This window comes from Trachurus japonicus, chromosome 15 (assembly GCF_045865225.1).
Source record: "Trachurus japonicus isolate A0001 chromosome 15, Traja_1.0".
In the NCBI taxonomy this organism is placed as follows: domain Eukaryota; kingdom Metazoa; phylum Chordata; class Actinopteri; order Carangiformes; family Carangidae; genus Trachurus; species Trachurus japonicus.
In genome coordinates this window covers 28787373-28811078 of record NC_140921.1, presented here as the reverse complement: position 1 = coordinate 28811078, position 23706 = coordinate 28787373, and the positions used below count along the sequence as shown (strand labels likewise).

At 43.8% G+C, this 23706-nt stretch overlaps 1 protein-coding gene across 17 annotated transcripts in view; it reads right to left on the bottom strand.

Moving 5' to 3' along the window:
- Positions 1 to 319: 319 nt before the first annotated feature.
- Positions 320 to 23706, bottom strand: part of ltbp1 (latent transforming growth factor beta binding protein 1) — a 198190-nt gene continuing 174803 nt past the window's right edge. For 10 of the 17 annotated variants that reach the window (XM_085800895.1, XM_085800897.1, XM_085800887.1 and 7 more), the window contains 12 exons: positions 16695 to 16820; positions 16427 to 16555; positions 14034 to 14162; positions 13123 to 13260; positions 11634 to 11786; positions 11255 to 11344; positions 9233 to 9361; positions 7761 to 7901; positions 7043 to 7225; positions 6023 to 6181; positions 2803 to 2952; positions 320 to 2721 (listed from right to left, as the gene is read on the bottom strand). In XM_085800895.1, the coding sequence (XP_085657021.1) occupies positions 2549 to 2721; positions 2803 to 2952; positions 6023 to 6181; positions 7043 to 7225; positions 7761 to 7901; positions 9233 to 9361; positions 11255 to 11344; positions 11634 to 11786; positions 13123 to 13260; positions 14034 to 14162; positions 16427 to 16555; positions 16695 to 16820 (1700 nt within the window). In that variant the 3' untranslated portion in view covers positions 320 to 2548. Of the gene's footprint in view, positions 2722 to 2802; positions 2953 to 6022; positions 6182 to 7042; positions 7226 to 7760; positions 7902 to 9232; positions 9362 to 11254; positions 11345 to 11633; positions 11796 to 13122; positions 13261 to 14033; positions 14163 to 16426; positions 16556 to 16694; positions 16821 to 23706 lie in introns of all 17 variants that reach the window. The other 7 variants (XM_085800894.1, XM_085800893.1, XM_085800884.1 and 4 more) reach the window with 1 other exon arrangement.

Sequence of the window (23706 nt, the reverse complement as noted above, 5' to 3'; positions counted from 1 at the left end):
CAAACCCACTTAACTTGACAGGGTGGGATGGATTCAGCCTTTATCCTGCCCCCTGCTGGAATCTGCTGCCACTGGAGATCAAACTTACCCAGACTGTAAGAAAGAAAGAAGAAAGCTAAGGTAGAGTATCCTGCCTAAAGACACTTCGACCAGTGGACAGGAGGACACCAAACCACTGAATCTCTGGTTAGTGGACAACCTGTTCTACCTTCTGCCACAGACTCACAATTAGAGTTGCGCCCATTGGACCCCACCCACCATAGTAGGCCTATGCACACAAATCTCTGCTAAAACTCCAACAATGAAAGTCCAATCAGTGTTAAATATCACAATTTGTGGTTTAATACCAAGGGGTTTAATGTACATTGTAATATGAATTCATAGAAAAAGCTATTTATTCATGTACAAATTACACATAAATTAGCTGTTTTCTCCACTCTTCTGTTTAAATGTACACAAGGTTCTTCTCTCCCATCGCTGTCCCGTAGCAGCTTTGCCACCTGGCAAGACTTGGCAGTGAAACGTAGTTAAGAGAAGCATAATAAAACAGAATTCATTTCAGTCGTCTCGACACACAGACACGGGGAGGAGGGGAAACCAGTCTGTTAGCTCTCTGTAGGACACTTTGTCTTCTGTGCCAGACCATGATCACAATTCATACTGTTCTCTCAACACAGACAACATCCTACAAGAGGCAGAGGAGCGTAGTGACAGGCTTTTCTTTATGGCAGACAGAGGGATGGCGAAGGAGGAAGAGGAGGAGCAAACAGCTGGCCTCTTCACAGAATTAAATATCCACAATCAGTTTGACTGGGTACAAAATACAACTGGATCCCCCAGCACAAGTCCATAGGGTTTGTCAATTAGTTAAATGAGCAAAAAAAAAAAAAAAAACACAAAAAAAAGCCTCGTGTAACACTTAAACTCCACATGGAGATAACATGAGAAACTTAGAAAAGCAACAGACAAAACATACATTTATACAACTCTGTGTTTCTATCCTCACGATCCTGTCGACACCAGAGAGGAGATAAAGTTCATCTTCATCTCAAGTAATTTACGGTTTCATTTAGTGTGAATCTTATACAGTGCAGAATATATGGGCTTGATTAAGTAAGTGTGTGTGTGTGTGTGTGTGTGTGTGTGAGTGTGTCTGTGTGTGTTGTATTTCTATACTTTTACGAACCACATGTCCTCATCATTTAATACAACGTGACATGACTCCTCAAGGACTCCATCATAAAAAAAAAAAAAAAAAAGGAGGTGAGTTTGTGACTGGACCCTGGTTCAAATGTTTCCCTTGTAACAAACTGTTGATCCTCTTATCATCACTTCAAAGTTACCATTTACCCATTTCTTAATAAACAATGTTCTATTACCCTAACCTGTAACCTGCTTGATAAGAAATACTAGCAGGCTTCATCATCAACATCATCATTGTCAACAGTGGAGAGCCTTTACTGTTTAATAGATATTAAAGTTCTGTACTGGAATGACATTTCAGTCAATAAGAACATTCACTGCTGCTGTTAAATATTTTTTTCAACCAAAAACACCTACCCCATAAGCAGCATAAACTACTACTACTACTACTACTACGACTCAACAAGGTCTGTTGTGGTGTGTGTAAATGACTTTATAATCCACGCTGGTGAAGAAATGAACAGTCATTGATCCAAAGTACCAACATGTTATTAACTAATGTACGCAGACTGTATTTTATATTCTTTACTGTATTTGTATTTTTTAACTGAACCTCATACTGAGTTGCAGTAACATTCCTTTATACCAACAGTCCTTGTGATAACAAACTCTCTCATCTTGAGATAAAAAAATAAAAATCATTAGTGGGACTGATAATATTAATACATAGACTCACTGACATTCAGTAACAGCTACACGCCCCTCAACACAGGACCTTGACTGTGACTGTCAGGAGTGAAGTCTCTACACCAGAGGTGTTTTTCATGTGCCTGTCTCCGGATCTGATGAAGGCGTGGCCTGTTAACACATTCTGGGAAAACAGACTATCTCAGCATAAAGACTGTCCGGGTGTCTCCTCCAGCTTCCAGCTTCCAGCCTCTGTACCGAGCTAGGCTCCTTACTACTTTCACTACACAGAGCAGAGATGAGGTCTCATCTGTCTCAAATTCCCAAATGCTGAATGATTCCACAGTGGCGACAGTGAAGTTGGTGGAAAGTCATTTAAAATAACATTCTGAGGTTTTAGAGACTTAAACATGCACAGTGATGCAGGAGGGAACACAGGGGTTTGTATGATAGTGGTACCTGACCTGGATTTGGATCAGGTTGAAATTATGGAACATGATCACAATCAGGACAACGCTCATTCAAAGACAAGGTCCAGGTCTCCGGGTTCTGGGACTTGTGCTGTCGGACACTAACCAAACCAGGATCTGAACTGGGAGTCGGTGTTGAGGGTTTTTTTTTTTTTTTTTTTTTTTGTGGATATCCTCACAAGTATAGTAATACAAGCTTGTGCGTGTGGTTTTCATGTCTTTTGTCACCCCCTAGTGTCTGTCCATGCTCACTGTGTGTGTGTTGATGTTTGGCGTGACGCAGCCTCCATGCAGTAGTTGGGTTTGTCGGAGGGTGTGAACCCTGGCAGACACACACACTGGTAGGAGCCCACTGTATTGATGCACTTGGCGTTTTTACATAGCGACATCCGACTGTTGAGCTCCGAGCACTCGTTCACATCTGTGGACAGAGGAGGGAGGGGTCACGTCAGAAACACTGTGGGGATGTCTTTGTCTAAGTTGTGTGTTTCTGCTCTCTTACCGATGCAGGCCATGCGGGACATGTCCAGGGTGTATCCGTCGAAGCAGTCGCAGGTGTAGCCCTCCTGGACGCGGACACAGCGGCCGTTCTCGCAGCCATTCAGGATCCCGCACTCCTCTGCTCGCAGGCCCTCGAAGGCCCTGAAAGGAGCTTCAGCACAAACACAACAGGGTCAGTTACATGTTACACATTCAGAAAAAAGATCCTGACAACTGTCTGTACATGGCTACGCTGCAAACATCAGCTGATTTGCCAATGTATAAATATTATATATAATATATACTGTTTATATATACATCTGAAATAAGGCAAAGAATAATTATGGGCACTACAGTAATCCACCAGACCAGTGAGTGAATGAGTGAATTTTAGTGTGTAACTTAAACATTTTTAACTGTGTTTATAAACTACATACTAATGAGTATTCATGTGTTATAAATTATGAATTCAGTATCAAATGCTTAACTAATGCTTAAAGGGATACGCCAACATTTTTTTTTCATGTCTTGCTTCACTCCCGAGTCCATGACAAGCAGATAGACGATAGATGCGCCCTGTGGTCTAGTTTCGTGTGTATTTCTTTTGGAAAATTACATTATCTGCTAATATTAGTCTAAAAATAGATAACGTAACATAACGCGAGCCACAACAAGCACACGGGACCGTTTAGAGTTGCTGAACACTACCTATGCACTTCCAGCGTTTGAGCTAAGCTAATTAGTGGTGCACCAGCTCTGCCCGTATCTCCCTTGTTACTGCACGCACAGTCGAAAGGATGGTGTCTATCTGCTTGTCATGGACTCAGGAGTGAGGCAAGACACGAAAAAAAAAATGTTGGCGTATCCCTTTAATAGTGTGTACTTACAATAAAGTGTTGCCCATAACTGTGATTCAGAATGTCTGGTCTCCTTGGTTTTTACACTCCTGGATGACTGACAGTCTCCACTGTTTATGTTACATATCTGTCCTGTTTTAATCCTGAGTGTGGGGCAGAGGATTCACCTCTAGCTGAGGCCTCAGCTGCTGCTGGGCTGCTGGACTACATTTGTTGTCCACACAAGCACAAGTGCTGTAACATGTGGAAGATGAACCTGTGTGTTTATTGTATAATATCCCATACTGAAACTGGTCCAAACAGGTAGAGGTACCTTAGTTGAAACTGTATGATGTGAAGCTGACCAGTGATTCTATCTGTGAGACTAAATTCACTTTTAATTATTACCAGAGGACACTTTGTGACATCCTGTTTCAGTAAGATATATACTGCCCGTCCCCCAAAAAAAGTCACACACTCTAATATTTCGTTGGACCGCCTTTAGCTTTGATTTCGGCGCGTATTTGCTGTGGCATTATTTTGATAAGCTTCTGCAATGTCACAACATTTATTTCCGTCCGGAGTTGAAATAATTTTTCAAAGATTCTCAGTGGGGTGAAGGTCTGGACTCTGTGGTCACATTGGACCACATTTCTTCCTTGAAGATGATGGTTCCCCACTATCCTTCCAGTTTTTAATAATGTGTTGGATAGTTCTTAACCCAATTTTAGCGGTCTCAGAAATCTCCCTAGATGTTTTATTTGCTTGATGCCAATAATTGGACCCTTCTGATGAGATTAACATCTTTTCCACGACCACAGGATGCGTCTTCCAACATGGTTGTTTAAGAGACTGCATCAGTTAAGGTTAAATAAGTTGTTGCCAGAGGTGGGTAGTAACGCGCTAGATTTACTCCGTTAGATTTACTTGAGTAACTTTTTGGATAAATTGTACTTCTAAGAGTAGTTTCAATGCAGCATACTTGTTACTTTTACTTGAGTACATTTCTTCAGAAGAAGCAGTACTTTTACTCTGTTACATTGAGCTTCATTCCGGTCGCTACTCGCTACTTTTTCTTATTGATCCAATGTGCGATCTGTTTGTTTATGTTTTAATGGAGACACTTCCGAGCCTCTGTCACATGACTGCGTTTCACCAATCAGATGTAGCCACTCGCGACGTTTGCCTTCATTTAACCAATCAGACAGAGCCAGGCAGTCACATGACCGCACACAAAATCTCCGCGGTGAATAGGGCGGCCACTCCGCCTCAAATTTGAGAAACTGCGGCTAGTAAATGATTAGGATGACGTCAGCCCAGGTATGTCAGGGATAATGTCCGTGAAGGCAAAGATATTCAATATAAACCGTCTTTGGTGAAGGTTCTCAGTCATCCAGGTCATCTTATTCTTCTTCCTCCCCAGGAAGTTTAAACCCCATACACACCTGGAGACATGTGACTCCTAGTCACATGACCACCCCTCCAGTTTCTGGGGTGTGGTCATGTGACTTTGGTTTCACTAGAAACCAATCATAGGACCCCCCCCCCCCACACACACACACACAGTCACAGATAGACACACAGACACCACACCCACACCCTCTGGACAGTTCATAGATAGGCCTATGTAAGTTATTGTGGCTGAATTTGTCTTCATTTATGTTAAATGTCATTTAGGCTTTTGTCTTAGTTGTTAAATGTTGTTCTTTGGCAATATCTGGATTTTTTCATTGCTATTATATTTCTGTGTATTTACATTTACGCGCTGATCATTAAACAAACAAATCAGAGGTTACTCAGCAGTTACTCAGTACTTGAGTAGCTTTTTCACCAAGTACTTTCTACTCTTACTCAAGTAAATGTTTGAATGGCTACTTTTTACTTTTACTCGAGTAACATTATTCTAAAGTAACTATACTCTTACTTGAGTACAATTTTTGGCTACTCTACCCACCTCTGGTTGTTGCCAATCATCCATGCAGTAATTATCCAATGGGAGGCTCTGACCTATTAGCTCTGTTAAATCCAAGTGGTGACTTTTTTTTGTTGGGGGGGGGGTGTAGTTGTGCAACAACTCTTTTTGAATTGCCTAAAGACTGAGGTGTTTTCCTCATGTCTTTTTATGGGCAGACACAGTTGCCTCAAAGAAGGTTCTAAGTTCAACTATTAAGGGTGAAGGCTGCATGTTCTGAGAGAAATGACAGAACAGGCTGGTACACCTGAACCGGATCATTATGCAGTTTTTTTAACAAGGAAAATAGTGATCATAGAGAACTAGCTTCCCTCCATCGGGTCAACTTTACAATCCTGAATCTTGATCATATTACGAGATGATACTGCGAGACCTGACTGACGCCCAGGTGAAGAACAGTTCTGTGTTTCAGTGCATCAAATACAAATACTCACGCTCCTCGTTGTAGAAGGGCAGGATGGCCTCCTGCTCAGGCGAGGGAGAATAGTGTGGGCTGACTTCGTATTCCTGGACTGGACCAGCAGCGAGGGCGTCGTGTCCGTACGGCCGCCGCCCGCCCCCCAGAGGAAGGTTACACATGGCAGCGTAGTCCTCTGAGAGAGCAACAGAGGGATGGAATGGTAATATCAATAATCAATAATGCTGACCTGAGCATATGTTGTGTTTCCGCTGAATGACAGCACGCACAAGCTGCAGTATTTACTGTAAATGGGGGTTTTGTGCGTGGTAATCGTTTCCGCCATGGAGAGTGTGGACAGAGAGCTGGATGGCTGCATGGAATCTGATTCGATGGATTAATAGAGAGCTCAGGTGGGACACTCAGGCCACACTGACCAGAGGGATCAAAGACGGGGTGAAGGCAGAGGTGACGTCTCTCAGTCCCGGTCCCGGTCCCGGAGCTGAGCAGCCACATACTCGAGAGGAGAGACGTGCGGCGTGCGTAACGGCACTTAAATGACTTTCACACACCAAATGACCCGGATGCGAGGAAATGCAGAGATATAAGAGTTTTAGCCCGGCAGGTATTAAATCAATAATAAAAAAAAAAAAGCTGTGCCAGACAATACTTGCCTTTCAAACGTGCTAAATAAAGACGCAAAAACTTCCATCGCAATCTGTTTCGGGTTTGGTAAATCACTTTGCGTGTGCTAAATAAATCTATTTGCATCTACTCCTCCCAATATTTTGCGCGTTCTGGCCGAAACGCACATATTTGCATATTCATTAAGGCAAATGCGCTAAATGCATCACGTATGCTCTTTTGCCCATTTGAGAGACGCAATCCTCAGTGCACCCGGTTAGTAGATCAGCTTGCACATTTTTTTGCAGGTGACATCAAGTTTACACACGTTTTTATACAAGCAAATTTTTAGTAGATCAGGCCCATACTGTACTGACACCCCCTGATACCTATTGTATGTGTGTGTGTGTGTGTGTTATTATGTAGTGTGTACCAGTGTGTCTGAATGGACACAGGGCACACTCCATGCCCCAGGCCTCTCCATACAGGCAGCAGCATTCTGTGTAGGTGGTCTTCCTGTTGAGACCCAGAGGCTCGGTGCAGGTCATGGTGTCTGTGACCGTCTGCCAGCAGATCCCCTGGTAGTCCACCTGCTCCTGCTCCGTCTCATGGCGCTCTGTGGACACACTCCACGTTACCAACTGACAAAAGTAGCATTTTTTCACCTCAGAAAAATCGCTAAGATCAGATCCATCCTCTCTTTGAAAGATGCAGAGACTCTTATTCATGCCTTTGTGACTTCAAGCTTAGACTATTGTAATGTGCTTTTGTCTGCGCTGCCCAAAAAGAGCCTTCGTGGTCTGCAGTTGGTCTGGTTTATTATTCTCACTCTTACAACTCTCATCAAATCTTCTTTATACCAGTTTTGAAAGCAATGACTGCACTGTGAAACTGTTAATGTGAGATCATGAAAAAAATATTTTCTACCAAGATAATACCATAATTACCACAAGACTTTAGGATTGACATTAATTGCCATCTGAAGACCAATTTCCAAATCTCAAATTGACCACCATTAATGACATAGGACACATATTTTACCACAGAATGTAATGATAATGATAGTGAGGAAGGAAGAACTTACTGTAAATGAATCACTAATCAATCAATTAATGACAAAAACTAATCAATGACATTAAATGTTTCCTTACCGACTTCATCAGGCATCATCACACAGCTGGTGCCGCTGTCATCCAGGACCATGGGGTGTGTACAGAAACACATGAAGGAGCCGTCTGTGTTTAGACACTGTCCACCCACACACACCGACTCGTCCATACACTCATTGATGTCTGAAGAGAACAACACAACACGTCACACACAACTCAAGACATTTTTCTCTCATACACACAAGCAAAGCACAGAGACGACAGGTCAGTGGTGGAGCACTCCTGTAGGGGAGGAGGAGGAGGAAGAGGAGGATGAAGAGGAGGAGAAGGAGGGGGGGAGAGGAGGAGGAGGAAGAAGAGGAGGGGGGAGAAGAAAGAGGAGGAGAAGGAGGGGGGTGGGGAAAGAGGAGGGAGGAGGAGGAAGAGAAGGAGAGAGATGAGGAGGAGGAGAAAAAGGAGGATGAAGAGGAGGAGAAGGAGGGATGAAGAGGAGGAGGGGGAAGTGAAGGACAAAGACGAGGAGGATGGGGGGATAAAGAGGAGGAGAAGGAGTGGGGGAAAAGAGGAGGAGGATGTGAAGGAGAAAGAGGGGGAGGAGGAGGAGGATGAGGAGAAAAAGAAGGAGGAGGAAGATGAGGAGGAGAAAGAGAAGGAGGAGGAGGAGGAGGAGAAAGGGGAGAAGAAGAAAGAGAAGGAGGAAGAGGATGTGAAGGAGAAAAAGGGGGAGGAGGAAGAGGAGGAGGAGAAAAAGAAGGAGGAGGAGAAGAAAGAGAAGGAAGAGGAGGAGGAGAAAGGGGAGAAGAAGAAAGAGAAGGAGGAAGAGGAGAAGGAGAAAGAGAAGGAGGAAGAGGAGGCGGGTGTCTTTGTAATCATGGTTTTCATGGTCACAATATGCTGGGACAGGTTGAACCCTAGTAACCATGGTAACTACTGTGTAAGGATAACAGAACTAGACCAGTAAAACCAGTATTTCAATGATTTGCTGCCATGTTGTTCTGTGAGACCCCACCTGTTACAGTAAGTGTCCCAATGCTAATGCTAATGCTAATCTGCCAGATCTTATTCTGCAGGATGGTGTGTTTTTCACCTACTGTAAGGTCTTTGTTGTGAAACTTTCAGTGATATATATGATGTGTTATATAGGTATATTAATCACATATTTGAAGTTCAGTCAACACAGATGAGGGGCATGCTATGATCAACTGTGAGATTTTGTTGAAAGCTCTGGAAAAAGCCAGTAAGTGGATTTAACCACTGCTCTCAAGGTGAAGAAACATTTTCATTCAAAGTCTCTGAATGTAGATGCCTGGAAGTGAAATCTTTAAAAGTTTCAGGTCCTGTGTGAACATCTGTGGAGATTCTGAGACATACGCAGCTTCAGGTCACAGCTGGATTAACAGATGTAATCCAGATTACAGTTAACTATCATCAGATGTTTCACATGAGTGCTGTTTAAGAGGAAACACTGTTTCTCTCTGTCACACACTCACACATGCACACAAATACAAACTGACCTCTGCACTCCAGTCTGGCGGGGTCGTAGTCCTGTCCGGTCTTACAGTAACACTCGTAGCTGCCAACGTTGTCCAGACAGAAGCCTCCTTTACACACCTCCTCACCAAACAGTGAACACTCATCCGCGTCTGACAGGACGGAGAAGACAAAGACACAAACACACAGGGGAGTTCAACTAGAGTTTGTAAGTGAGTGCAGCCTTGATCACTGAACAAGTCATGTACAACAAACCAAGATCGTCACTCAAGGGTTTACTGCTTTTCAGTAGGTGGTGCTATGATTATGGGTATATAATGCTGATGTCATCAGTATGGGGTTGATTGGAAAATATACAGGTGCATCTGAATAAAGTTGAATGTGATGGAGGTCAGCTCTTCTCCATGACAGTGGAGCTACTGAACCAGGCTCAGGAAACCTCTGCAGGTGTTTGGAGTTAAAGGTGACATAAATGGCCGTTTGTCCTGTTTGTCGCGCCTCCTTCTTTCCACGAGTTGCCGCAAGAGTTTACCTGAGTAAGGAAAACTAATTTGATTGGTCGTTATCGAGAGGGCGGGATAATCAATGTTTGGGGCGAGACCAAGCTCGGTGTGTGTGTGTGTGTGTGTCTCAGACGTTTGATTGACGGATGACGGATCCAATATCAGTGGCTGATGAATCGTGAGCAACGTGACGCATAATTTGTGTGCCTGCATTATCCAATGTGAAAAAAGCGACCCCACTTTCATCCTTTCCCGAAAATAGAATTTTGCACAAAGTTTGGGCTACATCTCGGGCTACACTTATTACACTAATTTTATGACCTAGAGTAGAATCAAATTCATTTTTCTTTTCTGTACACCTTTAATCAGCTGATTAGAGTGTGACATCATTAGGTTACAATATTGAACTTTTTCACTATATTCTAAGTTTTTGAGATTTGGGGTTTTCATTAAATGTAAGCCATAATCATTACAATTGAAAGAAATAAAGACATGAAATATTTCAGTCTGTGTGTAATGAATCTATATAATAAACACCAAATAAAGGCCCAGGCATTTATTTGCTTAAATCACTCAAATCAACAGGTGAATATTAGGGACCAGCCTTTATTAATAGTGTGTCTCCATTCCAAATCTGGAGGGGTACCGCGGAGTTCACCAAGACACGATTACCTTAGCTTGGGCGTCATATGACATTGCACAGGTACCAGGAGACCGAGACCCCCGTCCCTCCACCCTTCCTGATCGGCCCCAAGTTGCAAACACCCCGCAGATGCCCAGTCTGTCCACTCCTCTCCCACACTTCAGCACCTGTTCTGGGCTACACAGTGTTGGCTCGCTTTGCCGTCCTTTTTTTTTTTTTTTGGAGTGAATGAAGTAACTAATAATAATGCAACGTAATGTAACTAATGTGCTGAAGTGCAGATGAGAGGAGTGTACAGACCGGGCAGGAGCAACCCCGGCCGTCTTTAATGTCTCGAGACATACCTTTTCAATTCGTTTAAGTTTATTTGTTTGTATTAAGGCAGGCTACATTTGCATAGAATATTTTTTGGCAACCAGAAAAACAATGTTTGATTATTTGGGATGGGCGTTTAATACAACAATTATTTTGCTAGGGTTAGGCGGATAATTGGGGCCGGCGGGAAATTGAGACTCGGCCATTATTTGAAGTTTTACGGTATGAGTTTTCCTGTTTGAAATGAACTGCTGAAATAAATGAACTGAGATGCCATATACAGTAAATCCTGTATATTTGACCCATAACAACTTCCTGTTTAATGGTGAAACACCAATTTGGACTTTCAAGGTGGCTCTTATGAGCTATTTTGCTACACTGTGTGCAGGACCCATGAAATGTGTACATGCATGTGCAACATTTGAAATGTTTTGGAGAATGTTCAAAATATAAATGTTCATTCAGGAATAATAATAATAAACTGAGCAATTTCAATATTTCAACGGTTGATGCTATAGGTCTCTAATAATGTCAAACTCTGCACACCCACTTGTGTGAACTGTGTGGAAGGAGCTTGGTCTCACCTTTATAGCTGCCAGCGTGGTCAGGTCCATACAGAGAGTCTCCACTGGGGATGGAACCTCTGCCAGCTGGACACATCTGGTTAAACTGGTCTGAAAGAGATGAGACAGGAAGCATGAAGGTCAATCCTCCATCCTGCACTGGGAGGTGTGTACAGATACTTTATTTGCATTAGTCCCTCACTGAATGGCTCACTTCCTGCCCAGCTGATGAAATAGAAAACTGACTGATTTATGTGAATTAAAGAGACAAGAGCAAGTTGAGTGTGAGACAAGTTTAGATCGACTAGTTTTCTTAACATTAACATTAATAACAATAAAAGACATTTCACTTATGTGTGCACAGGTTGCTGTGGCTGTGGCTCCTCCCCCTCAGACTCACCTGTGCCGATGACAGGACAGGGGTGCACCTCACAGTTGTCCCCCCAGCCGGCTCCCAGGGTGCAGCAGCACTCCTGCAGGGTGACGTGACTGGTCAGCACACTTTCACACAGGTTCTCGTCGTTGAGGTGGTAGTAACACTCCTTACGCTCCACTGACGATGCTGAGGCAAGAGGGAGACACCAACACACAGAGGAGGAAGGAGGTCAGAGCAGAGGTCAAGTATATTTTTTGGCTTATCATGCCTTTATTATTAGCAGTTGAGAGAAACAGGAAATGGGGAGGTAGAGAGAAGGGGAATGACATGCAGGAAAGGGCTGTCCGATGCTGGATTCGAACCAGGGGCCGCCTGCAGAGAGGACTGTAGCCTCTACTGTACACAATGGGGCACCTACTTAACCTCCTGCGCCACTCGCTGCCCCTAATTAGCCTTTTTTGATTAATTAAAGCCCCTGGAAACCCAAATCCACAAAAGCTAACTATGTAATTTAGGGTCTTATGTACATAATAGTCATGTAAAAATAATTAGAAATCAGTTCAGTACATCCAAATTCAAAATATTTGTCATTTAAAGCCCCAGTATGTAACTTATTTGACTTTTTATTAGCAAAAATCAAACATAATTCATGTTCATTCATAAATACGTATTTCACTAAAGTGGAATCACACCTGCATACAAATGAAAGCTTTCTGGTACCTTAGAATGAGTTGTTACAAGTCGTTACAAATACATAAGTGGGCGACGCACCAAACCGAGGCGGCCATGTTGCATCGCCATTTTTTACGTTGAGTGGCAGCGTGACCGTAGGTAACCACGGAAACTCAGCGGAGCTGTGGGCGCCGCCTGTTAAAACTGTCACCACTGTGTAGTGTGAGGAAGGACGGAGGCACTGATGTTGCATTCAGGTGCAGTCAGGCAGACGGCCGTCGGCAAACCAACCGGATGTCATTTTACTGGACGAGAGAAAGACGGTAAAACGTAGGTCAGGTAAACAATACGACATCACCATGACAACATATTGTCACGCCTGTATTGTTTTGCCTCGTGCTGGCAGACCACTTGTTTACATAGACGCTTGTTTATCCTGTTACATGCAGCGTCTGTTGTCTGTCTGACGTCTGTCCCATTTCACGTGAATGCAACATCAAGAATACGTTCCGATATGCAACCGCACTACTAGATGGGGGGAATTCCTATTCCTATTATTCCTGTACATTTTTGAAATTGGGGTTGAATTGGGCAGGGTTATCTCTGAGACTTATTATGCAATAAATCAAACCAATCATAAATCACCACGTCAGTTGTCTCATCCTGAGCGTTTTTTTTGTGGATGCTTAATGAGACTCTTGACTTTGATATAATATAAGCATTTTTACTATTTAAAGTCATGTTTCCAGAGGCTTTAAGTCCTCCTGCAAACACAAAATATTATGTTTAACTGAAAGCTGCCACCTGTTGTCCTCAGGTTCCTCGTCCACCTGCGACTCACCTGTGGGAACAGGTTCACACTTGGCGATCATGACGTTGTAGTCCTGACCGCTGGGACACTCACAGAGGAAGGAGCCGTCTGTGTTCACACACTGAGCTTCTCCACACACACTGCTCAGCAGTTCACACTCATTCACATCTGTGGAGAGGGAACAAGGCCATAGTTATTATTGGATGTTAGCTGCTCATCAGCCTGTGTTTCTGTCACTGCCCCTCTGTGTACTGCCTGGTTTCAGTGTGTTAACTGTGGAGTTACATCCTACTGTTTTGCCAAACAAGAAATGGAAAAATGTTTTTGTATTCGAAATTCTTTTTTTTCTCCACCTGTCTGTTTCATTTGTGCGTTTGGGAATATCTTTGTACATCCTACTTGCTCTTATTTCCACTCATGACTCATTTTTAAATTAATTAACTATTAAACATTTTACATGGACACCTTTGCTTGTTTTTTACTTTTCATTTTCTTAAGTCTAACTTCTTTATTTTTAAACTTTTTATTGGGTGAGATTTCTCTAACATGTCCTCATGGGCTTTCTGAATCTCACCTGTACAATCTGTTTTTAAATTCTTGTTTGTTGCCTTGTATTTCTTTAATTGTGCAAATCAATCAATCACTCAATTTTGGGTTGAGGTTTTTGTTTCAAACTAAATAATGATAAAAAGAACCAGCTAACCATTTTGATTGAAACTGAAACAGAATTATGACAAAAAACAGATACTGATAATGATGTGCCTCGCCCCGTTAGTGATGTCAGTGGACAGCGGTCATGATGAAGGTGTGTGGGCTGCTTCTCTGCTCCATAAATGAACTCTGTGTGTGTTGTGTGTGACAGACTATGATGATGTGAGGTTTACAGAACAGTATGTGGAGCTCTGCTCATCTATATAACGAAGCAACAGTCCAACACTGACCCACACAGCCGTGGCCGTCCTGGGACTCCTGGTAGCCCTGGTCACACAGGCATTTGAAGGAACCCAGTCTATTCTCACAGTAGCCATGGGGACCACACAGAGTCTCGTTGAGTCCACACTCATCAATGTCTGGAGAACAAACAGACACACAAACACACAACACTCAGTATAACACTCTGTATTATCTGTGTCCTACATCACATTTCAGTTGAAGGTCTCACTGTAAAACACTTAGTTACAGACAAAGTGATGAAAGGTGAAACTGTAAGAATATAAATATAAACAAACATTATATGAAGCTGTGATGAAAGTTTGGTAAAGATCTGCTGCTTCACATCTCTGCACTAAACGTTCATGGTTTCCTGCTGTTTGCTTTTCTCTGTCACTTCCTGTTTCCTATGGCGTCAAAGTCCAGCGCTCAGTTCCTCTGTCCCTGGAAGCTGTTGTGGAAACATCAGCACGTTTCTGTCCAGTCGTCCTCACACCTCTGCTGGTGAAAACACTCTGCTGCTACTGTGGCCTTTGAAATGTGATAATGAAGTCAGCAGAACAATCAGAGGCCAGTTCTCAGCTCCTGATTTTATCATCACTGGTGCTTCAACCCATGTCACCTCCATGGTCCATCCAAGATCTTCAAGAGGGATTCTGGTCCAGCTCCATTTCAGCTCTGGTCCTACAGTAGGGGGAATGTCTCATATCCAGTCCACTTCAGCATGCTTGAGAATGGGCTCAGTAACTTCAATTCAACATCTTTCTCCTCTTCACTGCATGCTCAACTCTTTTCACATTATCATTACAAAACATCTTAATGCTCAGGTTATCTGATTTTATAGCCTGGTTTCCTTACGCTTATATTTAATTGGCCATACTATTGGATGTGAAGCCAAGTGATTTGCATCAAATCTCTCAGATGTCATATATCTTGTAGCTCTGATCAGTAGATGCTGCTCTGGTATCATGAAGCATCAGAACTGAAACCTTTCTTTTCTTGGAGAGTTCATGAAGTTTCATTTCTCCATCAGTGAGTCAGCCACAAAATCCCCCTCCAGCTTCACCTCCACCACTTCCAGCAGGTCTCACTGCTGCTGCTGCTCCAAAACTTTCCTCTTCACCTCAGTCAACTCTGTCAGACACTTCCAGCTGATCCCTCCTTATTGAGCTGTGTGCTTTCATAAAGGACACACACACGCGCACACATACACACTTGAGTCTGAGCCCCCTGCATAAATCATGAGGTAGAGAGCAACAAATATCCCTCCTTGTCTAGACAGCCAGCTCAAAGGCTTCCGCCTGTTTCTGTTGCTCTGTGTTTTCTGAGGACATTGAGCACAGCTCTCTCTGAGGCTGGTCCTCCAGCCACAGCTTTGACAACACTGTCAGACTCTCATCTAGACTCTCAAATTATGTATGAAAGTGGTTTTAAGTAATATTTCCAGGTTGCAAAATTCATCTAAATACAGTGACTTCAATGTAGTTGTAACACATACCAGTAGTACAGGGTGATCTACCTGTTGGAATAGAAAGATTTGTACCGTAATAAGTAGGCTAATGTCATTTTCTTTTTGTTAGAATTAACATTATAAAACTAGTATCGAAAAAAGTATAGTTGAGGAACCGGTAACGAAGTGAAGGTATCGGTATTGATACCGGTATCGATAACTTTTGATTGATACCCAGCCCTACTGTTCTTCAACACTAGAACGGCCTGTTAATAACTTTGTTTATACGGTATTAAAACTTCTCAGTCCGTGACTTTTCTTAAATATATGTGTTTGATGGTTTCTGAAGCTTACAACTTATTAACATGAAACAAACTTGATTCTGAGACATTTATACCTTGGACGGCCAATAGCGGCCCTACAGACCGCTGCATATACAGTATACGGCAGTTATAGACACTGTGTCCAGCTGTGGTCACAGCAATTATTACAATGTTTCCATTTCATGTTTTTCACTCATCTATTTTTTTCTCACTGTTTTCATACTATCACATTTATTTTTACCGGTACAGATTATGTGAATCGGGAGTGAGCGAGCGAAAAGAAAGAGAAAAAGAGAGGAGACACCGGGCGTGTACAGACAAAAACTGAAACAGGCCGGTTAGAAATAAAAGGTGGATATTCACAGAACACAGGATGTGTCCAGGACACTCCTCAGGACGTGAGTGAGGAAGGATCAGGTGGTGGCTCAGGTAGCGATGAGGAAAGGTCACTGTAAGCTGCACAACTCTCTGCATGCCATTTCTCGTTAACACTTTATAATAAGTTCACACTATTAAGCATTAGTTAAGCATGAAATACTGAATTCATCTTCTTTAACACAAATACTCATTAGTATGCAGTTTATAAACACAGTCACTGCATGTGCACATGTGCGCGTGTGTTGCATCCTACCATCACAGGAGGGTGTGTCCAGGTTGGCCGTGAATCCGCTGTCGCACACACACAGGTAGGACCCCGCTGTGTTGAGACAATCTCCGTTGGGGGAGCAGAGTTCCCCATTGTCCACACACTCGTCAACATCTGGAAAAGACACAGACACACAAACCCACTGAGACACGTGCATGTTCATCAGAGCGGTTATGATGAACCGCGCCGGCTCCGAGGCCTGGGTCAGAATCACGTGTGTGTGTGTGTGTGTGTGTGTGTGTGGGTGGGTCACCTCTGCAGCTGGTGCCGTTGATCTGCTGGTATCCCAGAGGACAGGTGCAGGTGTAGGAGCCAAGACTGTTGACGCACTCCCCAACATCCTGACAGGGCCGAGCCTCCTCCACACACTCGTCCACATCTGAAACACACACACATACTAGTGCTGTGAGAGGAGGCTCCTCACGTATTTACACAGTGATGACAGTGTGTTCTTTGTTATGAAACTTTTGAAGAAAAAATTTTGCTCTTAAATTTGTATACACATCATTAAGTCTTATCATCCAGCCAGATAATGAAAAAAAGAATAGAAAAATAGAAAAAAAATTTAAATAAATAATAATTTAAAAAGAAAGAAAGAATAATTCAACGTCAACATTTTTTTTTCGTGTCTTGCCTCACTTCCGAGTCCATGACAAGCAGATAGACACCATCTTTGCATGCAAGTAACAAGGGAGACAGGCAGAGCTAGCACACCTCTAATTAGCTTAGCTCAAACGCTGGAAGTGTATCGGTAGTGTTAGCCTGCCTCCACCTAAAGTCATCAGAGAAACTCTTCAGCAACTCTAAACGGAAACCGGCGGGCCGATCTTCATCTCAGAGCTGACAAAACTCTCCGGTAAGGCATCTTGAACGGTCAAATGCCGGTAACGGGACGAGATCAATCAAAACGGAGGGTTCAAGCAAAGACGGTTTATTTTGGTTCAAGCTAGCTACATCCAGGGTAGGTTAGCTTCCTATTTCAAAGTAAAAGCACAAATTCTGGGGCGGTGCGTGGCGCAGTGGGTAGAGCGGCCGTCCCATGTAGAGGCTACAGTCCTCGCCGCAGGCGTCCCCGGTTCGAATCCCGCGTCGGGCAGACCTTTCCTGCGTGTCATTCCCCCTCTCTCTGCCTCCCCATTTCCTGTCTATCTCTACTGTCATCACTATCAAATAAAGGCAAAAAGCCGAAAAATATATACTTTAAAAAAAAAAAAAAAGCACAAATTCTATCGTCATGGTTTTCTGTATGTAAAGGGTAACGGGTGTTTTATTTTGTGAAAGTAACCGGAAGTGCGTTGGTCACAACAGTAGCTTGAGTAGCGCCGAATTCTTCCGAACAAAATTGTAAACAGCTGATATTTAGACAAATTAACGACACACTGCTGATCTAAACGGCTACTTTCTCGCCTAAAAATGTTTGAAATGTCAATAAAGCGATATATTTACAGAGTTTAGAGCTAAAATGAAATCAGCTTCTGACTGCCGAATTTACTGAAGTTTTTTGGCCAAATTGAGATATCTGCCACTGCTGCATCACCTTGCCTTATTGGCTATGTCCTCAACCAATCAGAACACTTTTTAGAGTCCAAAATCACTATCTGCCTAAGTCATCTTTTTGACTTTGCTTGCTAGAAATTGTGTTTTTTCTTTTTTTCCCCGAAAATGTTCAAATATGACTTAGGCAAATGCTATTAGGCTAACGCAATAACAGCTGTAAAATTAAGTTTGTCTGCCCCATATGCACCTTTCCCTATCCATGACTCCCCCTTCGACCAGTATCTTATAGTAATAACGATAATAACAACACCACAAATAATAATTCTCAGAGAAACAGAGGAAAAGTTGGACAGCTTAGCTCCAGCTGCTGGAGACGTCCTGCCCTGTCTCCCCTTCAGAGTCAATGAATCACTTGGTTCTTAAGTGAACCTGCTTTATTTGTTGTTTCTAGCAGTCTACTTGTATGAAGAGGAGGACACCTCCGTGGTTGATTCAGCTGCTGGACAGAACTCTCCCCTGACGTCTCGGCCCTCTGTACAGTACGTCTTTAGTTAAACTCTGTTTTAACACAGCAGGTCTGATTGATTTTCTGAAGCCCTGACACTGAATGTTGTTGTGACTGGGGCAGAAGTTACACACATTCGACAGCTCTGCACCTTTTTCTTTTGTTGAACATAAGAGCAGTAAGCCAGAGAGAACAGGAAGTCAGCTCCACCTCTGACAGACCCTCCTCACACTGACACCAAACACATTTCAACAGAAACACAAAAAAGCCCTGACCCTCCACACACTGGCTGTGTGTTTGGCTGCTTAAAGGGGAACTATGCAAGTTCAGTTTCTTTTCCTCTGTGTCTCTAACCCACCTGGCGAGAAATTAATCAATAAAGGGGTACATAATGTTATATACCATGTTACCATGTGTATATTTGTGTAGTCTTATCTGTCATAAACAAGAGATTACAGGTTACGGGCATAGACTGTAAAAAGAATGGACGTAGCGTCCGTGACGTCACCCATTGGTTTTGGGGAGTCGTTTTTGTGACTCAAATATGGCGGCCTGAACAGCGCCATGTTGGATTGGCCGGCCGAGAACCCGCCCACTGGCCTCGAAGCAGCTGTCCACGGAGCTGCTCGGACCTGTTACTCAACGTTTCCGCGCCCTAATTGGCCAGAGTTTTAACCTAATAACAGTAAAACGGTAGAGTTAAAAAAAAAATCACCCCCCTCAGAGTGTGTGCGGGGGTAGAAACTATCGATTGAGACGAAAAAACGTTCTGATACCAGGCTTTTAACATGTTTACTGAGGATGTAAAGTCGGCGATTTTAACATGGGGGTCTATGGGGAATGCTCCCCTCTGACACCAGCCCCCAGAGGAATCCGAGGGGATTGCAGTTTTTTGAACGCGGAAGTGAGCTTCACTTCTCAGACCCACAACTGCCCCCTTGGTTACGGGGCGGGTTTGTGTTGCAGTGCTGCAGAGACGAGAGCTGGGACACCGGGTCGGAGGCTCTGATCTTATAAGGTTGGTTTTCAGCCAAGAGATGCTAGGTGGATGGATTTATTTAACCAGCACTAGTACTCTGAAGCTGTTAAATTAAGGTAAAAAATGTAGCATAGTTAAAGGTACATTGTGTAGGAATTACTCCCATCTAGCGTTGTGGTTGTATATCACAAGCAACTCAATCGTATTTTTCATGCTGCATTCACCTGAAATTGGGCAGACGGCAGACGGACGACAGCCGCTGCATGTAACGGCATAAACAAGCCTCTATGTAAACAAGTGGTCCGTCAGCACAGGGCAAAACAATACATGTGACAATATGTTTTCATGGCGATGTCGTATTGTTTTCCTGACCCACGTTTTACCGGCTTTCTCTCCACTTCTGTGACTAAAATGACATCTGGTTTGTTAGCGACGGCCGTCTGCCCGACTGCACGTGAATGCAGCTTCAGTGTAATGCTCCATTCCTCCTCACTGCGTTACCGCGGTGACTTTTCACAGACGCCACCTCGACCTGAGCCGAAAGCTCCGGTGTCTCCGCTGAGTTTCCGTGGTTTCCTACCGTCACGCTGCCACTGAACGTAAAAACATGGCGACACGACATGGCAGCCAGCACCGAGCTTACCCGCTCCATGTAGATATGAATGATATGAACGGCAAATTCAGAGCTGAAAGGAACACTTCAGTTTGTTGATGGGGGGGATTACTGATTAATGAAAAACAGACTTCTGAACGAAATAATCGATTTTCGTGAATAGATAACACAATGTCCCTTTAAGGTGAAAATCCTGCATAGTTCCTCTGTAACTGGGATCCTCATGTGTGTCCTCATGTCAATGACACCATCCCACCACAGAGGGGAGCGGTTACTCAGTACGTTCTCTACACGTTCTGTGTATATTCACATCCTCTGCAGCTCAGAGGTCACCACAACCACTGGTGCTGAAGTGAGTGGTTTGTTTTGTGACCCAGGTTGCACCAGGGCAGCTGGGTCGTCTGTCAGTCAGGGAGAGGCAGTTCCACTAAGTCTATATGTTATTTACTATTCGGCCCAGGCTCTGAGTCAAATATATGAAGCGCTGTTCTCTCTCTTCAGTTGAGAGGGTTTACTCCAGGTCAGCAGAGTGCTGTCTCATCTCTCTGCACCTGACCCCACCCCCCTCCACCCTGTCTACATCCTGCCAGAGGGTCACGAAGCATGAGGCGCTCTGCCTTCATTTCACAGCTTCACAGTGTAACATAGGACATCAGGTCTTCAGTGTGAGACCAGCACTGGTGTGACAGTGAGGCACAGATCAAGAGGACAGTTGTGTCTCACTCTAAACACATCTGGAACATATGTCTGGGTATTCTGATAAAGAGCCAGATGTTTAATCATCATGTTTAATCATTTCCTTTCTATAACAGCTTATTCAGGTTTTAAATGGGTCAGCTGGTATTTTTTATTTGACCATAAACATTTGGTACATCCACTGAAAATGTTCCAGGCTTGTGTGGTGAGTTTTGGTGGTGGGCGGAACTCTCCGTGACATGTGTAGGGTTATACACATGGTGGGGATAAACATGGGGATGTTATTAATTATTCCATTTAAATCCATTTCATCTGCATTTGTTTTAATACTAATGTGACAACTAGTGTCACCTATGTTATATCCTGATTTGTTTGAGCAGCTCCACAGCGTTGGCTCTCACCAGTCACCTACCACAACACCATCATCTCCCTGATCCCTGACTGCTCCTGTCATGGCCCTGAGCCTGGTTCGGTTTTCTGTTGTTTTGGACTCTTCTTTTGTTCAGTTTCTGCTTTATTTCGTAGTTCAGTTCTTGCGCATTTTGTTCTAGTGTTAGGCCGCGTTCAGACTGCCAGCCAAAATCCGATTTTTAGCCCATCCAGATTGGAACTGGATGGCTCTTTTTAAGTCTGAACAGTCCCAAATCACATGAAACCCGATTTTTGCAAAACGGATCGAAACCACCTCCGGGAGGTAGTTTCAGATCGCATTTGGACAGATGCGTCTCAGTCTGAACAGCTCCAAACACTCAGATCGGTTTTGACTGTCCGTGACGTCACTCTCCGCGGCGCTGTCACTGTGTTACAGGTCCCGTATGGTCCCGTGAGCTCCAGTTAAAGCAGAAGTAAGTGGTCCGGTCGTTTTCGCTAATGCTGCGTTCCAGGCAGGTTTTTGAAATCGTAAATTACAGCTTCAAGTCACAACTTACGACTTTGTAGCGTTTCAGGCAACCCACTCGTGTTTTTCCGACCTGTTTTACCGGTGAAAGTCACTATAACGGCCACTTGTAACTTCCGACCGGTGAACTCGTACCAGATCGAACTGGTACCACTTCACGGTCGGAAAAATACGAGTTTCCTTGAACGCACCATAACAGTCCTCGTCGCTACGTCACCACATTCACGGCGTTCCTTGGCTGCACACACAGCCCTGCATGACGTTCTCTCTCCTCATTGGATAAAAACTGTAGGATACGATAAATGTTTTCTCTTCGGCTCAGAGCAGAGCAGAGGGACTGAGAGACCCGTGTTTCAGTCCAAACACTCTATGTAAGTGATTGCTGTCGGAAGATATAACTATTTAAGACTTATATTAACACAAATATATCACTTACTTCTGCTTTAAATATCCATTTCCTTCTTGTTACTTTTCTTTTATGCAAACTACCGTGTTGCTGGCGACAGGAGTGACGGCGACGGCGCACTCCCAGCTCTGGGGTGCTGGAGTTTCCCGTCTCTGTGGCTGCACACGCACACACACACACACGCACACACACACCAGTCTCTGGTACACGTACACGTACACACACACCAGGCGGGCTGAGGTTGAAACTAGCGGGGCAGTGCGGCTGCAGCACCGGGCGGATCACTGTGCTGCAGCTGATCTGCCCGGTGCTGCAGCCGCCGCGTCCGCGAGGCATCGCCTGTCACATACGGTGTAGCCTCGCTCCGACGTCGTTGCTACAGCAACCTGTCAGATGGGTCAGTAATGTGGCCCAGTCTGAACAGAGCCAAGTGCGATTTGGACACTTGCTAAAAACAGTGTGGACAGTCAGCCCTAAAAATCGGATATGAGAAGGAATCAGATTTGAATCAGATTTGCCTGCAGTCTGAACGCGGCCTTACTTCCTGTGTTTTCCCTCCACTCTCCTTGCATACCTGTCCTGTGTTTCACCTCATCAGCCCTGCCCTTCTCCTTGTGTGTCTCCACCAATCAGGTTTCTTTGCCCTCCTGTCTCCTCACCTGTTGCTTGTTGCTTTGATTAGTTCTGTTGTATTTAGTCTTGTGTGTCTTTCAGGTCCGATTATTGTGTTTGTCATGGTATTTCGTTCTCCTGCCTGTCGTGAGCAATTAAAGACTTCTGTTTGCAAGTATCTGCCTGTGTAGCTCCTGCATTTGGGTCCTTCCTCCTGCAACCCTGACTGCTCCTGCTCTCCTCACTCACCACTACAGGGCTGTGGTTCACCATATTAACTCACATGATACAGTACAACCTCTTCAGTCAGAAGCAGCAGTGGATCCATGTTTTCATTGTTACAGTTTAGAGCTCTAAATATTCTTTATTAAAGAAGGCACAAGATTCAAACTAGAAATTAAGCCTTTCATTAGTTGGTTTTTTGGGGGGGGAGACGTTCTCTCTCCAAATTTTATCTTTTTAATGTAGCACTTTGAGATTGTTTGCTCAATATAAAGTGCATTACAAATAAAATTCATTATTATTATTATTATTATTATTAAATTTTCCTCGCAGACATTTTGAAAGTGCCAATGGGGCCACTACTGGGGGCAATCCCTGTCAACATGGGAATCAAACCCACTGCATTAAGGTCAAGACAGAGCTAATAAGACACGGATGTGGATGTGGGTATTTGTGTTGGTGTGAGTGAGAGACAGAGGAGTGCATGTGCATGTATGTGCACGTGTGTGTGGTTGTGAGACTTGATATAAATGTATGGGAGATACCATAGGGGTCAGAAGCAGATTAACAACAGAGATATTAGAGGAATCCCTGATTGATCTCAGCTGTGGCTCTGGCCTGAGGCCAGAGGTTGCAATGGCAACTTGAGGTGGTTGAACATTTTTGGTGTTTCTAGAGTAAATATTTTGGAAACTCAGGCGAGTTAAAAACAGGGGTCCCTTCTGCTTGTCTCATAAAATCTTTGTATTAGAGTCCATGGGCAGCAGGAAGAGACCTGGCCGCACTCAGAGGTTTAAATTCTGTACGTCTCTCTGTTTTTTTGAGCACATTGTTAAA